Genomic DNA, 23,261 nt, shown 5'->3' on the forward strand with positions numbered 1-23,261 from the left:
TAAAATTAGCAGTGCAGAAAATAATAAGTAAGCCTTATTAAACCAATGCCACTCCCTGAACTTTGGTGTAAGCAGTTACTGGACAGTGATGTAAAAATCTTACACTACTTTTTCTTCTTCTTCTTTTCCAGGCCTATACAATTCAGGGACAATATGCTATTCCACACCCAGATGTGAGTTCTACCTTCATTGTTTGCATAAGAAGTCTGCTTTCTTATGTTACCTGCATGCTACTCTCAGATATGACTAATATTAATATTAGACATTAATATTAATACAATTTTTCTCAAAGTAATTGGCCGTGTGTAGTATTGGTAATAGCCTTTAACCTATTAGCACTCAATTATATTTCTATTGAGGACTTGGCCTGTTGTCAAATTATTTTAATAATTCTGTGCTATCCCTTTGCTAACCTTATATCTATCTACTTACCTATGCATTTTGTGCCTCCGGTACTGGCCATAAAAAAAGTTTTTCCCTCTACTTCTCCTTCTTCATAACTAACTGGATGATAATCAGATGTACCAACTTAATCTAGGCCTATGCTGACTTGTTTTATTATATCAATATATTCAGATTTTTTTACACTTTCTCTCAGATGTTTCTTGCTGAGATTAATCTGTTAAGTTGCCCTGTTATACTGTACATACCCTCAGTTATAGTGGAAAAGAAACATGAATGCCTGGTGATGCTGAAATCTTCCACACAAACTTCTGGGATATAGAAAGATTTTTACGTTAGTAATCATTACTGTTCTGGCATCCTAATTGTAGAAAATATTTGTTTTTTCATGGATGGTTGTTTTTATGCATTAGCATCTTTGAAAGGAAATCTAAACTCCTAAGCATAGGACTTTATCAGACTGGCAAAAAAAGATGGGAGCATAGCGATATGCTCCCATCAATATCATGCAATAACGCTAAGATTTTCACATGACGTCGCAATTATCATGGGATTATCCTGTGAATAAAGAGGCATTTTAGCACTGCTTTTTATTCACTGGATTTTCCCATTAATAAAAAGTGGTGCTAGAATGCCTCTTTATTCACAGGATAATCACACAATACGATAGCCATGATATCATGTGAAGTCATGTGAAAATCGCATTATTGTGCGATATTGATGGGAGCATGTCGCTATGCTCCTGGGTTTTTTTGTTTGTTTGTTTTTTGCCAGTCTGATAAAGTCCATAGTCTTGCAATATTATTTGAAAAAGCTCCCTTGTTTTAGTTTTTGGCACAATTTGTTTTCTCTTGTCAAGTCAAACCTGTGGTAAAGTTAGGTCTGGATTATACCACTGTAGTCTGCATATGGAAACTCATTTTATTTTGTTTTATTTTTTTTATTAAAAAAATCCTTTCCCATAAGGAGAAGTTTCAAGGATGGTCTTCTTGTTTTTGTTTGTTTGTTTTTGTTTTGTTTTAGCTTTGGATGTATTTTGCATTGTGGAGCAGTGCAGTCTGAAGTAGCACAATGGAATGGGGAGAGAAATCATTTTAAGAAAAGTCTAAGTTGCATTTTTACTTTAAAATATCCATAATGCCATCTAGGAAACACAAGGGGCATGTCTTCCATGTGGAAGTTGAAAGTGGAGTGAACTGTTTTAGGCCTAGGAAAGACCTTTTCAAAATCAGGAAGGAAATTGTTCTATCTATCTATCATCTATCTATCTATCTATCTATCTATTAAAATTCAGGTGGTTAGAGACAGTGAGGGGCAACCCTCTGAGATAACAGGGGGGCAATATAGCCTCTCCATCTCCTAGTAGGTGCCCACTAAGTCCATACCTATCTACCACCTGGACTGAAGGGTAATTACCTCAAGTAAAAATTATGCTTTTGAATATGTGTATTGAACTTATAACAGGATGAGGAAAAGGAATAAAGACTGTGGGTGTTTTCATATCTTGCATTCATTTGAAGATGTGTACCGGGCTATCCACAAAGCAAACCCAATTACAGAAATCATTACAAAATAATCAGGAGATAATGAGGAACATAAAACAAAACAAACAAAAGTTTCAAAACAAACAAAAGATGGCATCCATCTCTCATAAGAATTGTGAACAGTAATTGTCATCCCATATCACAAAACACACACCCAGAATCTGGAACTACAAATAAGTAATTATCTGAAATTAGCTCCTTTCCCCCCAAAAAACAAGATATAACTATGGGGCAGTACAGACTGCCCCAAAACGGCAGGCTACAGTCGCATGTTTTAACTGTGTAATGATGCCTCAGCCGCCAAACCGTACAGCGTCCCTCCACAGTAAAAAGAACCTGGTTATTCCAGATTCTTTTTGTGACATACACAACATGCAGCGGCGTGCAGATGCTGCGCGGCATTGTTGTTATCATGGCGGCACCCATGCCACCATGATGTCACTGCAAATACAGACTAGGCTTCCAGAGCATGCAGTTGTCTTGCACTCTGGAAACCTAGTTTTGGCACTGGCACGCTGATTTTGGCTGGTGTGTCTCGGGCCTATGTCACATTATGATTGAAAAAAATATCTGGGAGTGACTCCTGTATTGTAACTATAATTTTCAAGTATATTTATGTGAATTTGGCCTCATCAAATGGTAGAGAATGAATATCTTATGGTTCATCTCCTGAGCCTTGTGCTTTGTTATGGTTGTTGAGATGACAGTGAAGTAAATGGGAAAAGCCTGTGTTTTGCACTGTAGGCGAGCAGGCCTTGAGAAACAGGAAAGCAAACATTGGGGCAGTACAGACCGCCCAAAAATAGCAGTCTGCAGGCCCCCATTTTAACTCCGAAGGGATGCCGCTGCCGCTAGACCATGCAACATCCATCCGGATTTAAAAGAACCCGTTTTTTCCCGGGTTCTTTTCCTGGCGGCCTGGTTATGTCGCAAGTGCACCAATGGCGCACTCGTGACATAATGGACGCGATGCGACATGCAGATGCTATGCATCCATTATGTAAAGATGGCAGCGCCCGTGTGGTTGGTGTGCAGTCCCGAGCCCTACTATCTCCGCCAGGACATCATGTCTTGGTGGTGTGTACTGGGCCATTAAGACATCATAACTATAATGGTAACCAACTACTTTAGGGATATCAGAGATGTAACTGTAATTACATACTCTTAAAAAGTTCCACTTTGAGATCTGCAGATGCCCAACCAGAAATGAATTAGGAAGAAAAAGTGAGTAATTACCAAGGATCAGAAACACTTTGTGTCTGCATTTTTTTGGAGCATCTGCAAGATTCAAAGCCCTCTCATTCCCCTAACATTATTTCCCAAATGATAATGGGGATTGGGAGGGAAGGGAAACAAAATAGGGATACATTCACTGACATCTCATCCTAAACATGGCAAGTTATCAGAACTTTAGATGTGCTTGTTACATCACAACCAAATTTTCAGTGCACACAAATAGGGATTCTCTGCTCAGTAAAGGGTTCAGGTTGCCAGATTATGAGCATCTGCCCCATTTGCAATGCTACACAGAAATCATAGGGTGTAACTGCATTCTAGTTTGCTAAGTTGTGGATGGTTTGTAGTACATTTCACAACGGTTTTTGTCTGTACTGTTTGCAATGTACTGCTATGCTAAGTGGTCCCATGAACCTTATCTGACACATTTCCCCCCGTTATGGGCACAGGAAGGGGATGCTCGGGGCCGTGCAAGTCTGATAAAAAAACACATTTTACTGCACCTCAAAGTGTCCTCAAAATGGCCACATTCTGTCGCCTGGCACCAAACCATTCCTATTCAGTGCCCAGGAGCAGCCTTTACTTTGGTCAGAATTCTTCCAGCTGAAGCAAAAGACGCTCCTGAGTCCTGAATTGCAACAGCTTGGCGCCGGGCGACTGAATGGGGCGTTTTTTCTCAGACTCGCGCAGCCCCCACCGTCCTCTTCCCATGCTCATAACGGGGAGAGGGGGGGATGTGTCCGATAAGGTCCTGAGGTTTCTAGTTACAAAACTGGTCAAGCAGCTGCTGAGAATTTTAGACTGCCTCATTGCAGTCTACACTTTTGGAGGCATTTGTGAGGTTCCCCAAGCTGTCCTAGGAGCAGAGGGGAAAACCCTTCATATTAGGTTTCTTGATTTTAGTGGAATGTGACCCAAGGCATTTTGCTAGCAGAGATGGCACGTTCAGTGATATTGCTTCCCCATCCCTTGACCCTTAGGCCCGCTACAGACGGACAGGAAGGGGAGGCAAGACTCCGCCCCCTTCTGCCCCAGATTGTTGCTGCAGCAACTGCACGGGTGTGGCAATGATCTGCCCAAAAAAGGAGCTGTGAAATGCAGCTCCTTCTGGAGATGCTGCCAAGGCGCCATTAGTGCCCTGGGGCATCGCGTGACATCACGCGTGCACCGCCCCATTTGGATCATCACAACATTTTTAGTTTCATCAACGTGCACACCATGTAAATGACTCTGCATAAAGATAGTGCCACTGTGACGTGCTAGGGTTCGGGAGCATGAAGTTACTGCGCGCTCCTGAACCCTAGAACCAGCACCAGCATGCCACTTCCCGCCCGCCTGTACAGAGCCTTAGACACTCAAAATTTTGATTGGAAAAAGATTTCCCAGGCATATTGCTGCAAGATCTGAACTCTGAAGTAGCTGTTTCTTTATTATTATTATTACACTTTTTTTGTCTTTTCTAAGCTCAGCTGTGCTCAACTCCTGCCTCCAGACAACAGTTTAAGTGTGCAAAGAATTTTTCTACTCAAAGTGGGACAGTAGGTTCTGACCCGCTTCCAGCTGGAGTGGACTCAGGCTGCTCTTTTATACCCTTCTGCTCTGGGCTTTTGTCACAGAATCCAACAGAAACAAAAACAAAATGCTCAAGCAGGATTTTATTTAACAAGCCTGCTTTCAAAACTGGTTTGCCCAAGAGCTGACAACCAATTAATAAAGTTTATCTGATTTATTATCTTAGATTTCAATTTTATTTAAATTATATTTCAATTGATTTCCACATTGTTGAACTAGCAATAAACTTGTTCAAATATTTGAAAGGAGCTTATTTTTTGCTGCTCCAGAGACTAGGGCACAGAGCAATGAATTCAAACTACAGAAGAGGAGATTCCACCCAAGCATTAGGAAGAATGTCTCTGACAGTAAGAGCTGTTTGACCATGGAACATGCTGCCTTGGAATGTGATGATATCTCCTTCTTTAGAGGTTTTTAAACAGATGCTGGGTGGCCATCAGGAATGCTTTAGTTGTGTATTCCTGCATGGCAGGGGGTTGGACTGGATGACCATTATAGTATCTTCCAACTCTGATTCTATGATAGTTGACCTTCTAAAAAATGGGGTATCACAATGTGATGATATACTTTTTCTTATCAAGGATGAAAAAATGTGCATGTATGCCTTACATTCATAACGGAAGGCTGACTGCGAGCTTATCAACTGGAGAATGTATAAGAAAGCAAGTGAACTGAAAGCCATTAGCAGCATATAGATAATAGATAACTGATTTAAAAGCAAGGAGCAGGGATTAAGGCACCTTCAGGGCAATTCCTAAACTTCACAAGGTTTTTCTGACTAGTTAATAATGATGCAAAAAATGCCAATAATAATAATAATAATAATAATAGAATTTATTTATATCCCACCTCTCTACAAAATGCAATCCGGGTGGCTTACAAGGTTAAAATATACAGTCCAAGAAATAGTTATGTAAGAGTAAATCTGGGTAAATGTTCCATATTCAAAATCACAACTTAGTCATGATTTTGACACTATTGCACTTAGTTAAGTATGCATGAGTTTAGTACACTTAACAAGCTGATACAGGATTCCAGCCAATATTTTTAGAAGTGTTAATGGATTCAGAATGATGGCCTTATTCTCCTTCCCCAGGAGCTAGGCTGGTGAAGGCTGATGGGAGTTATAGGCTCCAAACATCTGGAGAGCCCACACCTGGTTTGGGTGAAAAAGCAGAGTCTAGAATGCTAGGCTTGACAAAATAAGTTCCTTATTGGTGAATGTTAGAAATGTGGGGGTTGATTCATTTGCATTAACAACTGAAATAGCTGAATGTGTTGAATTGTACTAATTATCTCTTGCTTAATGTGTTAGTTAACAAAAAAAAAAAACATGTGAATTACAGCCACTGGCATATGAGTTTTTACCACTGCCTCTCATGGGCATATTTTTATTTATTCCTTCAGATGTGCTCTTTTTGTCCTTTTCACAGTATGTGCTGGACTACAAACAGCTAGGAGTGGCTATTGTGGAAGCTTGTCCTAAAGCAAAGTTCTGCATCTCCCTTCTTTGCACCTCTATGAATATATATAGTCTTCACCCAGCCTTCAAACACCATGAAGGTGTTTGTCCAGTCTGGACTGGAAGAGAATGAAATGCTAGGATACACTGATCCACTGCAATGCAGCTGTAAGCAACTACAAAAATAATCAGATGAATCAAATACGGACAATCCTTAATCAAAAATATTTTGACTGTCTCTAAGCATATGCAGAGCATTTTTCTATAGTATTCATTGCATCATCTGCTTTGCTGCTAAGTCAATATGCTCCGTCAGTTGTAGAGCAGTGCTGTGGCACATATTTTATATGCAGGAGGAATGAGATTCAAGTTCAGTCGCTTCCATAGGTTCAAAATTTAATTCTTCATCAGCCATTTTCATTTTCCTGAGATCATGCCCAGTAATGCTTCTTATTCATTACACCCCAGATCTAATGAGTGTTCTTAGCCCACAGACTTACTTGTTAGGCCTTTTCAGGGATGGGGGAGAAAGGAATTAGGAAGAAGCTACTTATATTTAACTAGTTATTTTCCATCTCTGATAGTATGTACCAGTTAATCAATAAATCAATTCACACAACTCCATTGTCTGAAGGAGGTAATTAATTAGTGCACCACTAGCCCTGTTTAACTAGTTTTCTAGTCCTAGTTTAACTAGCCTTCCCTCAACATGTTTAACAGAAATAAGGTTTGAGACATGAACAGCAACAAGGCAAATTCAATAGTACAGTAAAATATGAATACTGTTAGATTAAAAATTAGATTTAACTTGTTGTTTCCAAGCCCTGAAAATAAGCATTCTAGTTGGTTGCAAATTTCCAAACAGTCGATTACAATTGTTATAGTAGGAAACAAATAATAATAATAATCATAGAAGAAAAGAGCGATACCAGAAATGGAAATGTTTGTCGGTAATGAGTACATAACTCCTACTATGTCTTCTCAGAGGGATGAAAGGCAAGTTCAAAGGAAATGATTCTAACTTTTTAAAGTTACTGTTAATTGAGTTTTTGATTTTTTTGTACCACACACAAAGCTTTTTATTCAAGAAAGCATTGTTATTACACTCTCATATTACGTATTGCACGCCTACCCTGTAGCATGTGTCTGCAGACATTTTCATGAGATCTGCTGCTTTTATTAAAAGAATTAGCTTGTGATACATGTTGTGTGACAGTTCTGCACATAGTAAGGTAGTAGAAATAGACAAGAAATTAGGCTCTTGGGACATGAACAGAAGCAAAGCAAACAGAAGAGGACTTTAAAATAAGCATGGACATGGTGCATTCACTGATTTCAATGCATTTATGTGGAAATGCTGCTTCATGAAGCCATCAGCCTTCAGCATGCAGATGCTTACATGTACAAACATATGGCAGATTTGTGAAAAGTGATGTTTACTTGCAAATTGTCGTAGCTAATTGTATTTTAAATCTTGGTTATTTTAGTTTTTTTCTTCTATCTTTTAGCTTCTTTAAATAATTTGCATGTCATTTGCTTCTGGTGTTTTGCTTTCCAACTCTGATCATTCTGATTGAAAGTCCTACTTTTCAAACTTCCCTTTACCTCCCTATCTGTCTTCTTCAGCCTCCCAGGTGTTCTGCCTCCAATACTTCACCCTGACTATTGCCAAACCAATGTCAGACTCCCCTGCACCCTTCCCCTCAGATATGCTGCAGGAGCAAGGATTTTTCATTCATTTCCTCCCAAATTCAAAAAAGTGAGCTTCCCATGCCTTTTGTTACAGGGGGCTGGCCTGGCTGAGATAGCGGTATGTCCCTAAAACTACTTTTTATGGTTCTGTAAATGTTCCTAACATGGAAGGACTAAGAGTACTCCCCCCAACTGAGCCCTAAGGTTTCACAGCACAATTTTGGAAGCGGAACTGGTTTACCATTATTTTGTTACTTGAATAACAACAGAGTCAACAGCACAAAATGTATTCCAGATACATTTCTTTTTGTGGGGTCTTTGTGAAGGGGCCAATCAAAGTATCCAAGCACAACAAGGGATGAACAGGGTCTGAAATATAAACCTATTTTGGCCAATGTGAACACTAGACTTTTTTCACCTGGCCCCCAAAGTTGCCACATCGCTTGGATTCCAATTGCTAATTTTATTTCCAAGACTTTCACTAGATCAAAGTGGAGCTGGGTGTGCTGGACCCTCATGCCCTCATTCTGATCCAAATTATTTTTCAGTTTTCTGCCAGCATGTGGATGACCACATTAGTAGAGAAATATGGGGTGGAAGTTGGGAAACCAAAAAGTAGGCTGCTGTATTTCAGACCCTGATCAAGCACAACTGCCATGAATTTGGGCATTATTGTATTTACCCAGGCCAAGTCCTTCTGTTAAAGCTGTGTTTGCCATGTCTTCACATGGCTTCCTGTTTTCTTTTCTTTTTTCAGTTATAATTTTGTTCTTAGTTTTTGGTGTGACTTGTATTCTATAACAATAACCTTCTTAGTTCTAATGTCCCTCCTACCCCTCAGCAGTTGACCAAGCTCCACCAGTTGGCTATGCAGCAAACCCCCTTTACTCCCCTTGGACAGACCACCCCCGCTTTCCCTGGTACGTACCCAAATTCCCTTTACAGATTTCCTTCTCTTCTTACCTGTGCAAATTCTCTCTCTTTCTAAGCTTGGTTTGTTTAATGAAAAAGAAATAGGATATATAATTAAAGTTACAGCTATCAATGGGAAACAAGCTGAAGGCAGGCTCAAGAGCAATTTCATTGACTTAGCTCTCTGCATTTTTGAGTAAAGGGCAGGTAATATATTTGCAATCATGTGTTCATATTGAAAGCTGCAAGACCTCTGTGTGTCCAGCAATATTTTCTTTATAGGTGGGGGCATTTGTAGTGTAAGTCAGGTAAATGGGTGTGCATTCCCTCAACAGTTGTGTCTCCTGGTTTTGGCCTGTGATATTTCATGTATTTAAAAACATGGTTTAGTGAATATTTAGTGAATATCATGTCTAGTGAATATTTAGACTATGCAGCTCATGCTTTCATGAGTAATGCTGAGAGTGATGCATTATACTAGTTAATAAGCCCTTTCTTTGAAGAGTAAAGAAAAACTTGTGAAGACTTGTAGCAGAAACTTAGGAATTTACCGCACAGCTTTAAAAAGCTACTTATTGCTCCCAGTTTTGGAAATCAGCCGCTGAGCTCGGACCGGCAGTGTCAACAGCAAAACACATATGATAATATTAGGATACATCCTAAATTAAAATTGAATTTGGCAGTGGTAAGTTGCTTTTTATTAGCTGTGCACTTAAGTCTTTAGTAAGAACCATCATGTCTCTCAAATGCTAGAGAAACAGAAGTGAACTTAAATATTTTTGACAGAGAATTAGGGTAGCAGATACTGTGAATTGTGTGTGTTACTGAATACATATGCATACATACCTAATATATCTTCATTTCATTAGGACGATCACACAATGCGTGTTCTGCCATTTTGTTCATCATATTTTGAGCTTCCTAGATGAAGTGACATTGCTTATCTCCTTGAAGGCAAAAAACATTAAATCTGTTTCTTCTTTGCTCTTCAGGAGAAAAGCTGCCCTTACATTCCTCCGAAGAAGCTCAAAATCTGATGGGCCAATCATCAGGTAAAACAAAGGCTATAGGGAAATACATAGGCTACTTTTGTATTAATAAGTTTTTCTTGAATTGGACCCTGCCAAACTGCCTACTCTGCTTAGTCTTGTGAGGTAGTTTGACTTACCCGCAGTGAGCAAAACACAGCTAAATGACTTCAGATATACTTGTGTACAGTGATGAAGAAAAGGACAGCTGTTGAAGAGAACACCTCACTTTTTTAAAGTTTATGATCAAATGAAATTTCAGAATTGAAATCCTCCTTTTCAGAGAAACCTGCTTGGTGTAAGAGAATCATGTTTTTAGTTTTCAGCCTGTCTTTGATGCTGCTCTACTTTGACTCATCAGTGGAATCAAAAACTGGTTGTGTTCCAAACCTTAAGTCACTAGTTCCCTCTGTGAAAACCCATGGGAGTGGCTGTGTTTCACAGCAACCCTCTTGCCATATAGCACATGGGTTTTGAAAGTAAACAGCAATGTCTAAAAGGATCTGTGATTTTGTATAAAGGTCTGCTGTTTCAAGAGAAAATATAGCTCCTTCAAGCCTTCATTTTGGTCCTAGAATGACATTTTTGTCTAACAGCTCTGTAAAAAAACGTTTCAGGCATTCAGTTTCATCCCATCATTGCAAAAATTGCCCATCTTTTTCTCCCATCACTGCAAAAACTGCCTCTAGCTAGACTACAGTATGTTTGTATAAGAGAAATAAATCAAAATTTCTTAATGTATGCTCTGTTATCAAGATATGACTCCTGCAGCAGTAATAACTTGCCCCTTGAAATGTTTTCGGTCAATAACTATGGCGGGATACATACCGCCATTTAGTACGTATAGAATACGTACTAGGGTTAGGAAGGGGCGGTGCTTCCGCACCCCCCTAACCCTAGTATGTATTCTATACGTACAAGATGGCGGCGCCCCTTCCACATGGGCGCCGCCATCTTGACGTATTGGACGCTGAGCGTCCATACGTGTCGCGGGCGTTGTGATGTAGCGAGTGCGCCCCTGGCGCCTCGCTACGGCGCAAACGCGACACAAGAAGAAGCTCCATTTTGGAGCTTCTTTTTCGCTCCGCGCGGGAGTCACACCGTATGGAGGCTCTGGCTCCCCCGCGGACTAACCGGCGGCGGCGGCAGACCGCCGCAAAGCGGCGGTTTGTATCCCGCCTATGTCTTGTATAGATGAAATGAATGATAAGCTCTTTGTATTTTTTCTAAGGGTATTTTATGCTTATTTGTAATGGAAGAACAAGCAACAACAACATTGTTTATTATATTATAATAGTTTATTATATTAAAAACAATAAGTGACACAAACCTTACATATACATGTGTACACATTACCCCAATTATAAATATTACAGACATACTTAACTAAAAAAAAACAAGATAGACATACCTTATAGACATATTGAACACATACCATACATAGACCACAACATACAACAAAATTTCCTGAACTCCAATGAAGTCATAACTTTTCACTGATATCAACCATCCCTTCCTTTCTTCAGGTTACAGGTTACATCTCAACTTAACATATTTACACATATTTACATTTCTTAACCTATCTATGCTCTAATCACACTCCTCTTTATTATCCTTTACTCCCTTCTTACTTTCATATCAATGGGTTCCCAAGTTCCTTTGTATTCTTCCCAATCTTGGCCTCTTATAAGACAAGTAAGCTTGTCCATTTGTACTAAGTCCATTAACTTGTTCAACCAGTCCTCCACCTTTGAGGATCGTGGTGTTTTCCATTTAATAGGATATACAATCCTTGCATTCGTTGCAGCATAGAATAACAATACCATATTTATGTTCTAGATCCTCACTTTCACACATGCTTAGTAAATAAAAACTTGGATCTATCCTCATTCTTCATTGTAGGATTTCTATAACAACCCTGTGAATTGCTTTCCAATATTTCTTTGCCAGCCTGCAATTCCATCAAGTGTGATAAAATGTACTCACTTCATGGTTACGTTTCCAACATCTGTTGGATACCCCTTTATACATCCTGGCTAATTTAGCCGGGGTTAAGTACCAGCCGAACTGCATCTTAAAAAAAATCTTTTAATTCATAACAGAGGGTATATTTCAATCTAATGTTCCAATATTTTCCCCATTGTTCTAGCATAATACTGTTTCACATCTTGTGACCATTTAACCATTTGTTCTTTAATAACCTATTCTTTCCTTTCTATCTCCAGAAGGTATTTATAAAATAAAGCAATTTTATTTGGGTTACTTGAACTTAATATCTCTTCAAGCTTTGCATCTACGGCTTTCACTCCTATCAACTTATCATCTGCTAGAAATCTTTCTTTAAGTGGCCATCCACATGAGTAACCTTCTTTTATAAGTTGTTCCAATTTCTTAAATTCTTATTTCTGACTTCCTGGGATTTTTATAGTCAGATCAGCATAAGTTACCCATCTATCATGTGCTATTACCTCTCCTCTGTGGAACACTTCATGAATAAAGACCCATTCCAGTAACCATGGACACAATCTTGGTTTATATTTTTGCCACACTGTCATTAAAGACTTTCTGACAAAATGATTCAATAAATCTTTATATACCTTCTGTTTCTCATAAAACACATTAACATGCCAGCCAAATCTAAGATCTATTCCTTCAAGGCACAGTACTCTTTTATCTTTCAAATGAAACCACTCTATAAGCCAGTCCAAACAGCAAGCCTCATAGTAAATCTGGAGATTTGGCATAGCTAAACCCCTTCTTGATATGGAATCTTGCATTATCTTAAATCTAACCCAAGGTCTTTTTCCACTCCAAATCAATTTGGACAGCTGCTTGTGCCAGATTTTAAAAGGTTTGTTGTTTTGTCACAATGGGGATATTCTGAAACAAAAACATAAATTTGGGCAACACCTTCATTTTAACCACAAAGATTTTCCCTAACCAGGATAATTTCAGTTTTCCCCACACCGTTAACTTCTTCTTTATCTCCTTCCAAATCCTCTCATAATTGTTTTTATACCGATCCACATTTTTCATTGTTAAGACTATACCTAGATATTTTAGATTCTATCAAATTTCTTCTAGGCTGATTATCTGTTTCCTTACTTTTTTCTTCCTCAGCTGATAAGCTAACCACTTCCCCAGTTTATTTGATCCTACAAATAATTTCTGTCTAATATACTTTAGTTTCCTGTGCATTTCCTCAACCAAAATTAATGAGATCTTCTGTTGTATATTTTTAACCTCCTTTAAGAGGCCTTTCTTTTGCGGGGCCATTGTTTCATGCTCTTTTCTTCTTTAAATTATCTTACATTTCTCTACTTTTTGTGTTTTCTCTTTTTTGAGCTCACAACTTTTTTGAATAAAAAAACCGCTTATCACTACCTTGGAGGCTTCCCACATTATCTCTGGTGTGATATCTTCTCTCGTAGAAAATAATTTTCTAAGAATTGATTCACTTTTTTATTGACCTCTTCGTTAGCCAACATTGTGTCATTCAGTCTCCAACTAAACTCTCTAAGGCGGGTTACAGACTGCCCGTTTGGGGCGGCCTGCACCCACCCCTTTCCCCGCTGTATCGTGACCTCAGCTGCCAGACCGGCAGCCTCCGCGGCCCCGATCTGCCGCTTTCCAGGCCGCAGGGAAGCGGCAAAAGGCTGCTTCCCTGAGGCCTGGAAAGGGGTGTCCTTGGGGCTTCAAGCCCCAAGGACACCCGGCGACGGCAGGGAGGAGGAGACAGGGGCTGCTTGGCGTTCCGCGCGTGCTAGAGTGCTTTTTGTGTGCATTTTATTTCTCCAAAACACCCTGTCAGCCTTGCAGATGTGCAAACTCTCAAGGCAAGTTGTGTTTCTTGTCACAATGAGTCTCAAAATGTACAAATTGCTAATAGCTATTTGAATCCAACAAAATGCTTTTGCATCCCTACCTGGCTTTGTTGTTTTGTGCCTTCAAGTCATTTCCAACCTAAGACAAACCTATCATGGGGTTTTCTTGGCAAGATTTGTTTAGAGAGTATTTACCGTAGCTGAGGTTGAAAGATCAGGTGCTGAATCCAGTTGATAGTCCCAACTAGAGTGGACCCAGAGAACGAATGGGAATTATTAAATCCACATTTAATCCACTGGATCTACTCTAGTTAGAACTACTCTAGTTGGGATTAACAATTGCATTTAGTGTTGAGAAAATCTTTGAAAATCTACACTGTAAACCGCTTTGATCTATAGGAAAGGTGGCATATAAAGTTTTTATTTATTTATTTATTATTAAAATCAAGCTGTACCTTCCTCTGTATGCCTTCAGATATAATTTTAAAATGATATGATTCAGATGATCCTTTAATAATAGGATGTTCATGGAAGATTCATAGGTGATTTAGATTTATTATCACTGGCTGTATCCATGCTGCAGAAACAATCTGGATTGACACCACTTTAACTTTCATGGCTCAATGCTATGGAATTGTGGAAATTGTAGTTTGTTATGGCACCAGAACAGAGCTAGTCTCTTCCTTGGCCATGGAGACGAAACAGGTTAATTTTTTTCCTTACCTACTAATATAGTAAAAATTGGATGGGCGGAGAGACTTCTTAAACTGCACACTTCACATTTACTGCAGTGTGTGTAGTTTAATTATCAAATGACCTGGATATTTCCCTCCCCTGCTCTGCCTATCATTTCTTTTGCATGTTTAGTCAAAACTATTAGGTCAGAGAATGCAGTCTTCCAAGACATTGAGTATGTATTTGAAATTAAATTTGTACTTTCAAATATGATTATAGAGTTTCAGAGAACATTAAGTTCAAATTGAGCCTTGAAGACTGAGTTCAAATGAATATCACTCAGATCAGAATACCTGACATTTCTTTGTAGCAACTTCCTGAGAGAAATGCTTTCATATGCACCAATGGAGACCTTCAGATCCCATAAAATGTCCATGGGCTGGATTTTGAAATGCCTGTTTGTACTGCAGCTGTAGTTTAAAAGTGCAAGTTGACAAATTCACAGTTCAGATCTAATGTAAGTGGGGCTGACAGTGTTTCAGCTGCGTCTTTTGCAGTACCTTTAGCAGTAATCTGATGGGCAGAATCAGTCTTCTGAAAAGCTTTACCTTGCAAGTTTCTGCAGATCAAACTGCTGTAAATTATTTTTCTGACTTTGTAAAGTTGTAAAAATTGAGCCTATCTCGCTCCTCTTGGAGTCTGGCTCCTTTCGTCTCATGGAAGAGTTTGATGAGATAGGGAAGGAGTTATCTTTTCTAGCCCTTTTTGCTTGAAAACTTTCATCTAGTGTGATTAACTATATTAACAAAAATTTGAAAAAAAGTAAATAACATACTCCATTAGGGTGCAACAATGCATATACCATGGCCACTTCATTCTCAAGCCCATCTACATGGAAATAGGTCCCACTAGTTTCAACAGAATGTGCTTCTAAATTATCAGGCTTTTTCTAGATTGCAGCCCACTCTCTCTAAAAAAATATATGACATTACATTTACATGTACTTAATAAAAAAAAGTTCAAGTAAGAGCTGTATTGAACTTTATTGTATATTTCTCACTATGGGTTTTCAATTGAATATAAGTCATTACATTGCAGTCAAGAGTTCCTTAGCTTGTTGAAGAAAAATGTCTGTCACCTGAGTTCAAATGAATGTAAGTGCTATACTTACAACTTCCTTTGTTCTTTTAGCATAGTTTTAAAGTTATGGGTTTTTTACACATAATAACTTCAACAATTAGCCATGCTGGTCCATGAGATAAAAATACAAATTTCAGAGTTGAGTGATACCTTCTTAGGACCAGACAAAATGTGACGAAACAGTGCAAGCTTTTGTGTTCTTCAGAACTCTTTATCTACCTAGGTGATTTTAAAAAGGCAAGAGATAGAAGAAGAAACCGAAAATCCCAAACATTAAGGCAAATGTTATAACCATGGTTTGCATGTGGAGATTTATACAGTTAATGAAATAATCACTGGTAGATATTACCAGCACTAGATTTCACCTAGTAATTAATTTTGTTTCAAAGGAGCAATGAAGGCTCCCAGTTTCTGAAAACATAATTTGTTGTTCACATATAGAGAATAAATATAGACATGTTAAGAAAGAGCATACATGTGTACATTAGAGATAGAAATAGAGATATATAGTTCCTGCAAAAAATAGCCTATGGACTATGCCCTCAAATTGTCTCAATGGCCTTGATAATATGCAGTTTTCTAACACAACTCAGTTTGAACACTTGAAATATGCTATATAAATATTGATTAATTATTATGACTAAGCCTGTTGGCCAAGAACATATTTTATGCAATTATGGAGTTGCTTTGTTGGATCCAAAAGGTCCAAATGGAAGAAAAATAGCTGCTAGTACATTTATACAAATACTTGTGTAAGAGATTGCGTGAAAGCGTCCATGCAGGAACATGATAACAAGGTTTTATAGTATACTTCATGTTACCATTTGTGCAAGAGATTGTGACTGTCACTTAAAAAGAATACTCAGGTTTTATTTAGGCCATGTATGAATTAGTGTGCTGTTACATGTCATGTAAGAGTGGCTTATGTGTTTGTCAAGGAAGTGTATAAATTAATAGAACATGTCAGTATTTTTTTTAAGACACAGCTTTCAGCCCTGACGTCCCTGTTTTGGAATCTAAGTCCTGTTGGAAATTCATGCATGTTTGTAGATTTTTGGTACTGGGATTCAGAAAAACTCCATAAATTTTACAATCCCTGATTTACTGGACTTATAAGGTCCAGACGTCCTATCTTTATTTGTATTGCTGTTTGTATTACTTCAACCTAGACTTACTATGTAATAAATTATTTTTCAACCTTTTTCAAACTTCCATGGGGCTAAAAGGGCTTCTGCTCACAAGTTTTTCTGCCCAATTTTTGAAAATCCCTCCTTCCTCCACTGGGTGCCCCAGTTCAGCAGGATCCTCCAAGCCTGTAGGTGACATTTCCAGGGGACTGAAAGGGCTGCCATAATGGTCTTCTCTTAACCTAATTTCATGTGCTTAAATTTGAATTCAGCCCCCTGTTTACTGACAGTTGTCAGTTTTCATTAGAAGTTCTCCTCCTGAAAGATTATACCTTTGACCTTCAGGTCATGCACCTCTGGAATAATTTCATAGTAAAATTCAATCCTTGCTTTAAATTTTGTTTCAAGACTCAAACAAATCAATATGCTGTGAATTAGGTAGACGTTTTGGAACAAGCTTTTCTGTCTGGGGCAACCAAAAAGGGCTGGATGAAAGGGCTTCAAGAATTTTTTGTGGAGTAGATTGCATCATAGGGGTTTATTGCACTGCCTTTTCCAATCCTTTCTTCCTGAACAAGGAGCGGGATGCAAACTTTCAAACCCAGATTTTATCACATGCTTCCATACCCAGGCAGGAGGCATCCCATACCTGATCATGACATCCCATACCCAACCCAGACTTCTTTTGCACTTTTAAAAGAACAGTATTTCCCCATTCTTTGCAAGCTGCGGGGGAAGCCTAGATCAGGTATGGGATGCCACTTGCCTGGGCATGGAGGTGTGTGATAAAATCTGCATTTAAAGGTTTTCATGCCACACCTAGCTTGGGAGGAAAAGAAGGGAAAGGGCAGTGTGATAAACTCCATAATCTGGACAAATTTGTTTCCTAAAGAACCACAAGGTCATGGCTAATAGTCCAAATGCAGATGGGCTGTATTTTTGCTCCATTGTTTATCAGCATTTTGAGAACTAAAATAGAAGCATTGACCATCTGTCAAGGAATGGTTTTTTGGTTATGAAATGGAGGCAGGTTGAAGTGAGCATAACAGTATACTACAGAATTCTCGTCTAGTGAACTCTGCCCATGATGATTTTATTTAGCTTAGCCATTTTAATATGTAGTTTTAATCTTACACTGTTTAATCTTGTTTTAAGGGGGGCATTATGTATATATGGATGTATTTTAACCTGTTGTAAGCCGCTTTGATTGCCTGGCAAAAAGCAGGATAGAAATTAAAAAAATATTTATTTATTTTTATTACAGAATTATCAATAATTTTATTAACCAGCTGGACAGAAACTTGCAGTGTAACAACAGGCACAATACGCTAGTAGTAATAGTGTTTTCCTTGTTATTTTACCAAATTGTGTTCTTCCCTTACCCCCTGGCCCTGGTGCAATCTGAGAAATCGCAAGGTCTGCTGTTTGGGTGAAATGCCAGACAGTGTGCAGTACTTTCTTTTCAAGCTATAACCATTTTCCCTTGCATATGCTCAGGTTTGGATGCCAGTCCCCCGGCCAGTACTCATGAACTCACCATTCCCAATGATGTGAGTATCGCATCTCAATGTTCTCCATATCATTTTATAAAGATATTAGTCTACATCTCCACTGCACAACGTTTAAAAAGCCTTAACTGCAGCCATGGCGTGTCAAAGTGTTTGTCAAAATGTAGCCACTAAATTTTGAGAAATGAAATAAGGCACTGGGGAGGGGAGAGGTTGGCCTTGCTACCAGTCTGTAGTAATGTGGTACATGGGAAATTTGTTTAACATCTCTTAAAATGGTCCCATTTTCCAACCAAGAAGTTGTTGCCTCAGTGCCTCAAGGGATGAGAGGGGGAATTGCTTTTTCTTGCCAAGTCCAATCCAGATCAGAGCAGATATTTAAATCAGGGCAATATATTTTGAAACAAGTGAGCTGAAAAAAATTCTGGATCTTATTTTGTGGTGGGAGGGAAGGAAAGCCATAGAAGTGGTTTGTTTCTTGGTTTAGTTTGTAATGATTTATCATATTTTAACAGGAAAACCTTTGTGACATTATGTTCATCTGGATTGAAGGCCTTGGGATCAAACGCTTTAGACTCTGATATCTCTGGCACTGAGTAAATAAAAACTGAGGAATTCTCCCATATTCTCCATAGAGTCTAAACAACAATAAATAAGAAAAGATATGGAACAAATATACTTTTCTTTATTTGTTGCAGTTTAGAGAGGTTGTCATAGTGTTCTTATAAATTACTCCAATAGATTTAAATACAAGGAAAGAAAAATGCAAAGTGACTCCTCTGTCAGTCCATTCCAACTTAGGTGGCCATCTTCATTTCATATCTAAATCCACACTTTATAACTTGTCCCTGGAATGACTGGTGAAGATTCTCCAAAAAAACACAATAACCCACAATTTCTAAACACAGTGAAATCAAGAGTGGGGAGACTGCTGTTCTGATTAAAGTTTCCATATCTAAACGGATTCCTTAATTGCAACCACAAAAATAAACTAGAGGTGGGAATGAGGTGCATGTGCTCTTTCAAGGATGCTTTTGCACCACTAAATAAATAAACAAGATAGAATTAGTGGCAAAAAAGGAAAGTGACATCCTGGAAGCCTCCAGGAGCAGCAGTATATTGGGTCTTGTCATTACATGTAGAGAGAGGACATTTCCATTGTGTATCTCTGTGTCTCTATGTACTTATGAATCACCAAAGTGAATGAATGATCATTCCTGATTTTTGTGGGGGAGGCAGGAGTGTAATAACTGTGTTTTGGTGGAAGTAGGCCAGATCAGGTCCCTGTGGACAGAATTGGCCCTTGGACTCAGGAGCTTGTCCACTCCTGCAATAAATTGAACAAGTGTGGAAAATGCATATGTCCTTTAATCAAGATGATTATTATGTATCTGCTGATTTACTCCTAAATAAGTGTAGGAATGTTGCCTTGGGGTTAGGAATATAATTCCGTTCCAAATAGCAGAGGACATTGAAATAAAGAGGCATCATCCTTCAAATTTCTGCAGCTCCAGTTGAAATAACATTGGATTTCTGTAGTAACTGGTTGCTGGTGCAGCAGACCTGGATACTTTTCTACCTTTCACAAGGTTCATAGAATCATTGCTTTGAAAGAGAATGGATCATCCATCCAGGCCAGCCATCTGTTCAATAAAGGAAAATCCAAACCCATGAGCATCCCCAGCAGAAAGTTATCCAGTCTTGGCCTGTGGATCTGCACAGTTTGAGAGAAAGCACACTATTCCCACATGCAGTTCCATTGTTCTCCCATTCCTATTTTTAAGAGGTTTCTTCTAATGGTGATATACCCTCCAGGAGCTTAAAAACTATAAATCTAATCTTTTCCTATAGGACAATAAAGAATAAGAGCTGGCTGTCTGCTATGTAGCAGTCCTTCACATATCTGAATAATGTATCATGCCACCCTCAGTCATGTCTTCTCTAGGCTAAACATACCTGTTTCCTTCAACCTTTCTCCATAGGACTTGTTTTCCATCTTCATTGTCTGGCAATTGATTCCTGTTTAGCTACATCTTTCTTAAAGTGCATCATCCAGAACTGAACACTTCAGTGAAATGTTACTGCAGTGTGAAATAAAATGTAAATATTGTTTTTCACAACTTGCAAATTATTGTTCTCTCAGTATAGCCAGAACTGCCATTAATTTTTAGCACCTATATTAAATTGTACAACTTTTGTTAGTAAAAAGGCTGATGGTTTTGTTTCTTATTTAGATCTATCACCAACCCTTGAAATATAATTATTTGATACTTAGATAAAATTGAGTTGATAAAATCCTTACTATCCATATCTAATGTAATGGGCTCATTTCTGGTGTATTTGATGGAGAAACAGTCCTACCTTTGGAGAAGAACTTGTGGAAGAACAGGGATGGGCAACTGTGGAAGGCTAGGGAGGCACATCCAGAACTTCTGTGCCTAAATAATAATAATAATAATAATAATAATAATAAATTCCCAAACTCTCTGGGAGCATAGGGTATTTTGAGCCCAGAAGAGACCTTTTTTAACCATTGGAAATGAGCAAAAGATATTATTATTATTTATTATTATTACTATTATTATTATAGTCATTTCCTGTTCATTTCCTATTTAAAATAGGCTTCTCCTGGGCATGAATGGGCCCAAGGTGGGCATAAAATGTTGTGCAAACATTTCCCTTGTCCCCATTGAACATTTTAGGAGTAATTTTTTTAAAAAAAAATTCAAAACAAAATTGTCCCCTGGGGGACCTGTGTGGCTCAAAATATTGTGGAAATTGAAATCACAGCACCTTGGAATGCATTTGGGAGCATTCTGGAGAAAAAAAAATGTTTGGAGGGGGGTTGGAAAAAATAAATACTTTTTTGGGGAGGGGAATCTGTTTGCAAACAAAAATTTGACACCTACAGGGCCCTGAAGGCCACAAAAACAGCTGTGGGGGCCACATCTGGCCCATAGGCCACTTTGACTATCCTTGGGCTAGACTCATTCCAAAACATTTTAATATGTTACTTTTGCTTATAGCAGCTGTTGCCAAGTCAATGGAAATCAGGTATAATTGGCAAGTGCAGAAGTCAATGGAAATCAGAAAATGGCAAGTGCAGAAGTATTACTGGATATTGCTAGAGTATGGAAATTAACTCCATTCCTTCAGTAGCAGACCTCTGCCAAGATTGTTTGGAGTAAAGCTAATCTTTGTCTTCAGGTGACTGAAAATGTAGGTCCTTTGATAGCTGTCAGCACTAGGTGACATTAGATGAAAGAGGATGAAAGTGAAACATGAAAGGAGATGAGAACACCCCACAATTAGTTTAGCTCACCAAACTTTGCTTGGATCATCTTGAACATATACTGCAATTTGTATGAGCATAGAACCTTAGCAATTTCTACTTGAGTAGTGACAATGAGAGGATAAACTATGCAATACTGCTCTTGATCTACATCCAGTCATTAGTCCCAAAATAAAATGATCCAATTTAATCCATGGAAACCTGGAAACCTGGTATGGGCCAAGCAGAAAGGGAACAATCACCCCACCTTTTTAGGGCAAATATCTCCCTCTGCTTGGGCCATACCCCAGTCTTGGCCAACAGCATTTGAATAAAACAAGATATCAATTTGTGGGACACTAATTTGTTCACTAAATCCCAGATTAAGTTTGTTGTAAGTGTAGAAGTAAGTAAATCCAAGATTTATGTTCCTTAAATATTTCTTCCCAAGAACAGCCTGTGCTTCCCAGTTACCTAATGCAAGACTGTAGCTTGTCCAAGGAATATTTCTGTCCAGGAACCTTTGGGCAGCTGTGCTTCATGAATTATTTTTTGCAAACTTCTTATGGTTAAGACAATAAAAAATATCCACATTTCGCACAAAGCGTGTTGCTAGAAAATGTGTCCAGCTGAAGTATCAAGAAGTGTGCCATGTGCTCTAGTACATCCATATGGAGTAACAGAAATAGACAATTCACTTTTTCTTCAATATATTTTGTCTTCTATTTGAATGTTTCAATATCTACAGTTTAGATTTTATAAAAACATTGCTCTGTCAATGGCAGTTGCATGTTGACAAATGTTCATGTTGACACATTCACAATTCAGATCTATGTTTTGTCAATATTTTTATTGTCTTAACTATTATGCTAGTTCCAAGTACCTACCTAGAATATCAGCTGACCTGAATGGCTAAGAGGGTAACATTTGTCATTTCATTTGTAACTGGTTTGTCCAGGGTCTGTAATCATTTCTATCATTAGTATTAGGACTGAACACATCATTACTGTTTTTGCCTGGTTACCCTTCTCTGCTATAGACAGTGGTATTTGTTAACCCAAAATGTTCTTAGACAGTCTGAAAAGATTTGGAGATCTAAGAGAAATGCCATTAAATGGCTGTACAGGACTGAGCAAAGACCTTCCAAAATGCCATATATGAGCTGCTATCCTAGGTAACAGGAACTAGCCAACTAAAACTCAGCATAGATATTACATGTACTGGGACTGCTCCACAATTACATGTTCAGAACTTTTTTGTATGAATATAGCTGATAAACCAAAGTAGTTGCTGTATGAGACAAAATAATGCTTTTTTGTTTGATTGATTTTCCTGCTCTTAAAATGAGATATTGGCTTTCCTGGCCAGCGTGGTTTAGAAAATAAAATAGCATGGCTTCCGTGAAAGATAAGGAGGGATTGGTGTTAAATGAGGTATGTGGGATAAGGTAACTGAGACTGAAGAAAGTTTCACATTTTTAGCCATATCTCAGGTGACCCTTGAGAGTGTAAATAAGTCTAATAGCAGTATTGGGTGACAGACAATATTTTTTCTTAAATGGTCTCCTTTCAGGAAAAAGCTCAAATAAATCCTCCATTTTACTTTAATAACTGAAACAGAATAAAGGCTTACCCAAGGCGCCCTATCACAAAACCTAAGGGAAAATATCATCAACAATAATTCGGGGATAGGTTGATCATATATTAACTAGGAAATAGTTTGAGTATCTTCCTCAAACAATTTCTGATACCTAAACACTTGAGTTCATGATATTGTCATGAACATCCCCATGCTTTGCATCTGCCCATAGTTTGGTGGTCCAGTGGATTCCCTTTTTTTAACCAAAGGTTAGTGGTCTGGTAAAGTAC

General features: G+C 38.4%; 1 protein-coding gene across 26 annotated transcripts in view; it reads left to right on the forward strand.

Moving 5' to 3' along the window:
* Positions 1–23,261, forward strand: part of LOC149305383 (poly(rC)-binding protein 3) — an 89,578-nt gene that overhangs the window by 61,682 nt on the left and 4,635 nt on the right. For 11 of the 26 annotated variants that reach the window (XM_089477752.1, XM_089477758.1, XM_089477744.1 and 8 more), the window contains 4 exons: positions 132–173; positions 8,750–8,828; positions 9,813–9,872; positions 18,112–18,164. In XM_089477752.1, coding sequence (XP_089333878.1) covers positions 132–173; positions 8,750–8,828; positions 9,813–9,872; positions 18,112–18,164 — 234 coding nt within the window. Of the gene's footprint in view, positions 1–131; positions 174–8,749; positions 8,829–9,812; positions 9,873–18,111; positions 18,165–20,104; positions 20,223–23,261 lie in introns of those variants that run through there. The other 15 variants (XM_089477753.1, XM_089477747.1, XM_089477757.1 and 12 more) reach the window with 7 other exon arrangements.

The sequence above is a fragment of the Sceloporus occidentalis genome, unplaced genomic scaffold (genome assembly GCF_023333645.1).
Source record: "Sceloporus occidentalis isolate IW3139 unplaced genomic scaffold, rSceOcc1.0.p SCAF_12, whole genome shotgun sequence".
NCBI lineage: Eukaryota > Metazoa > Chordata > Lepidosauria > Squamata > Phrynosomatidae > Sceloporus > Sceloporus occidentalis.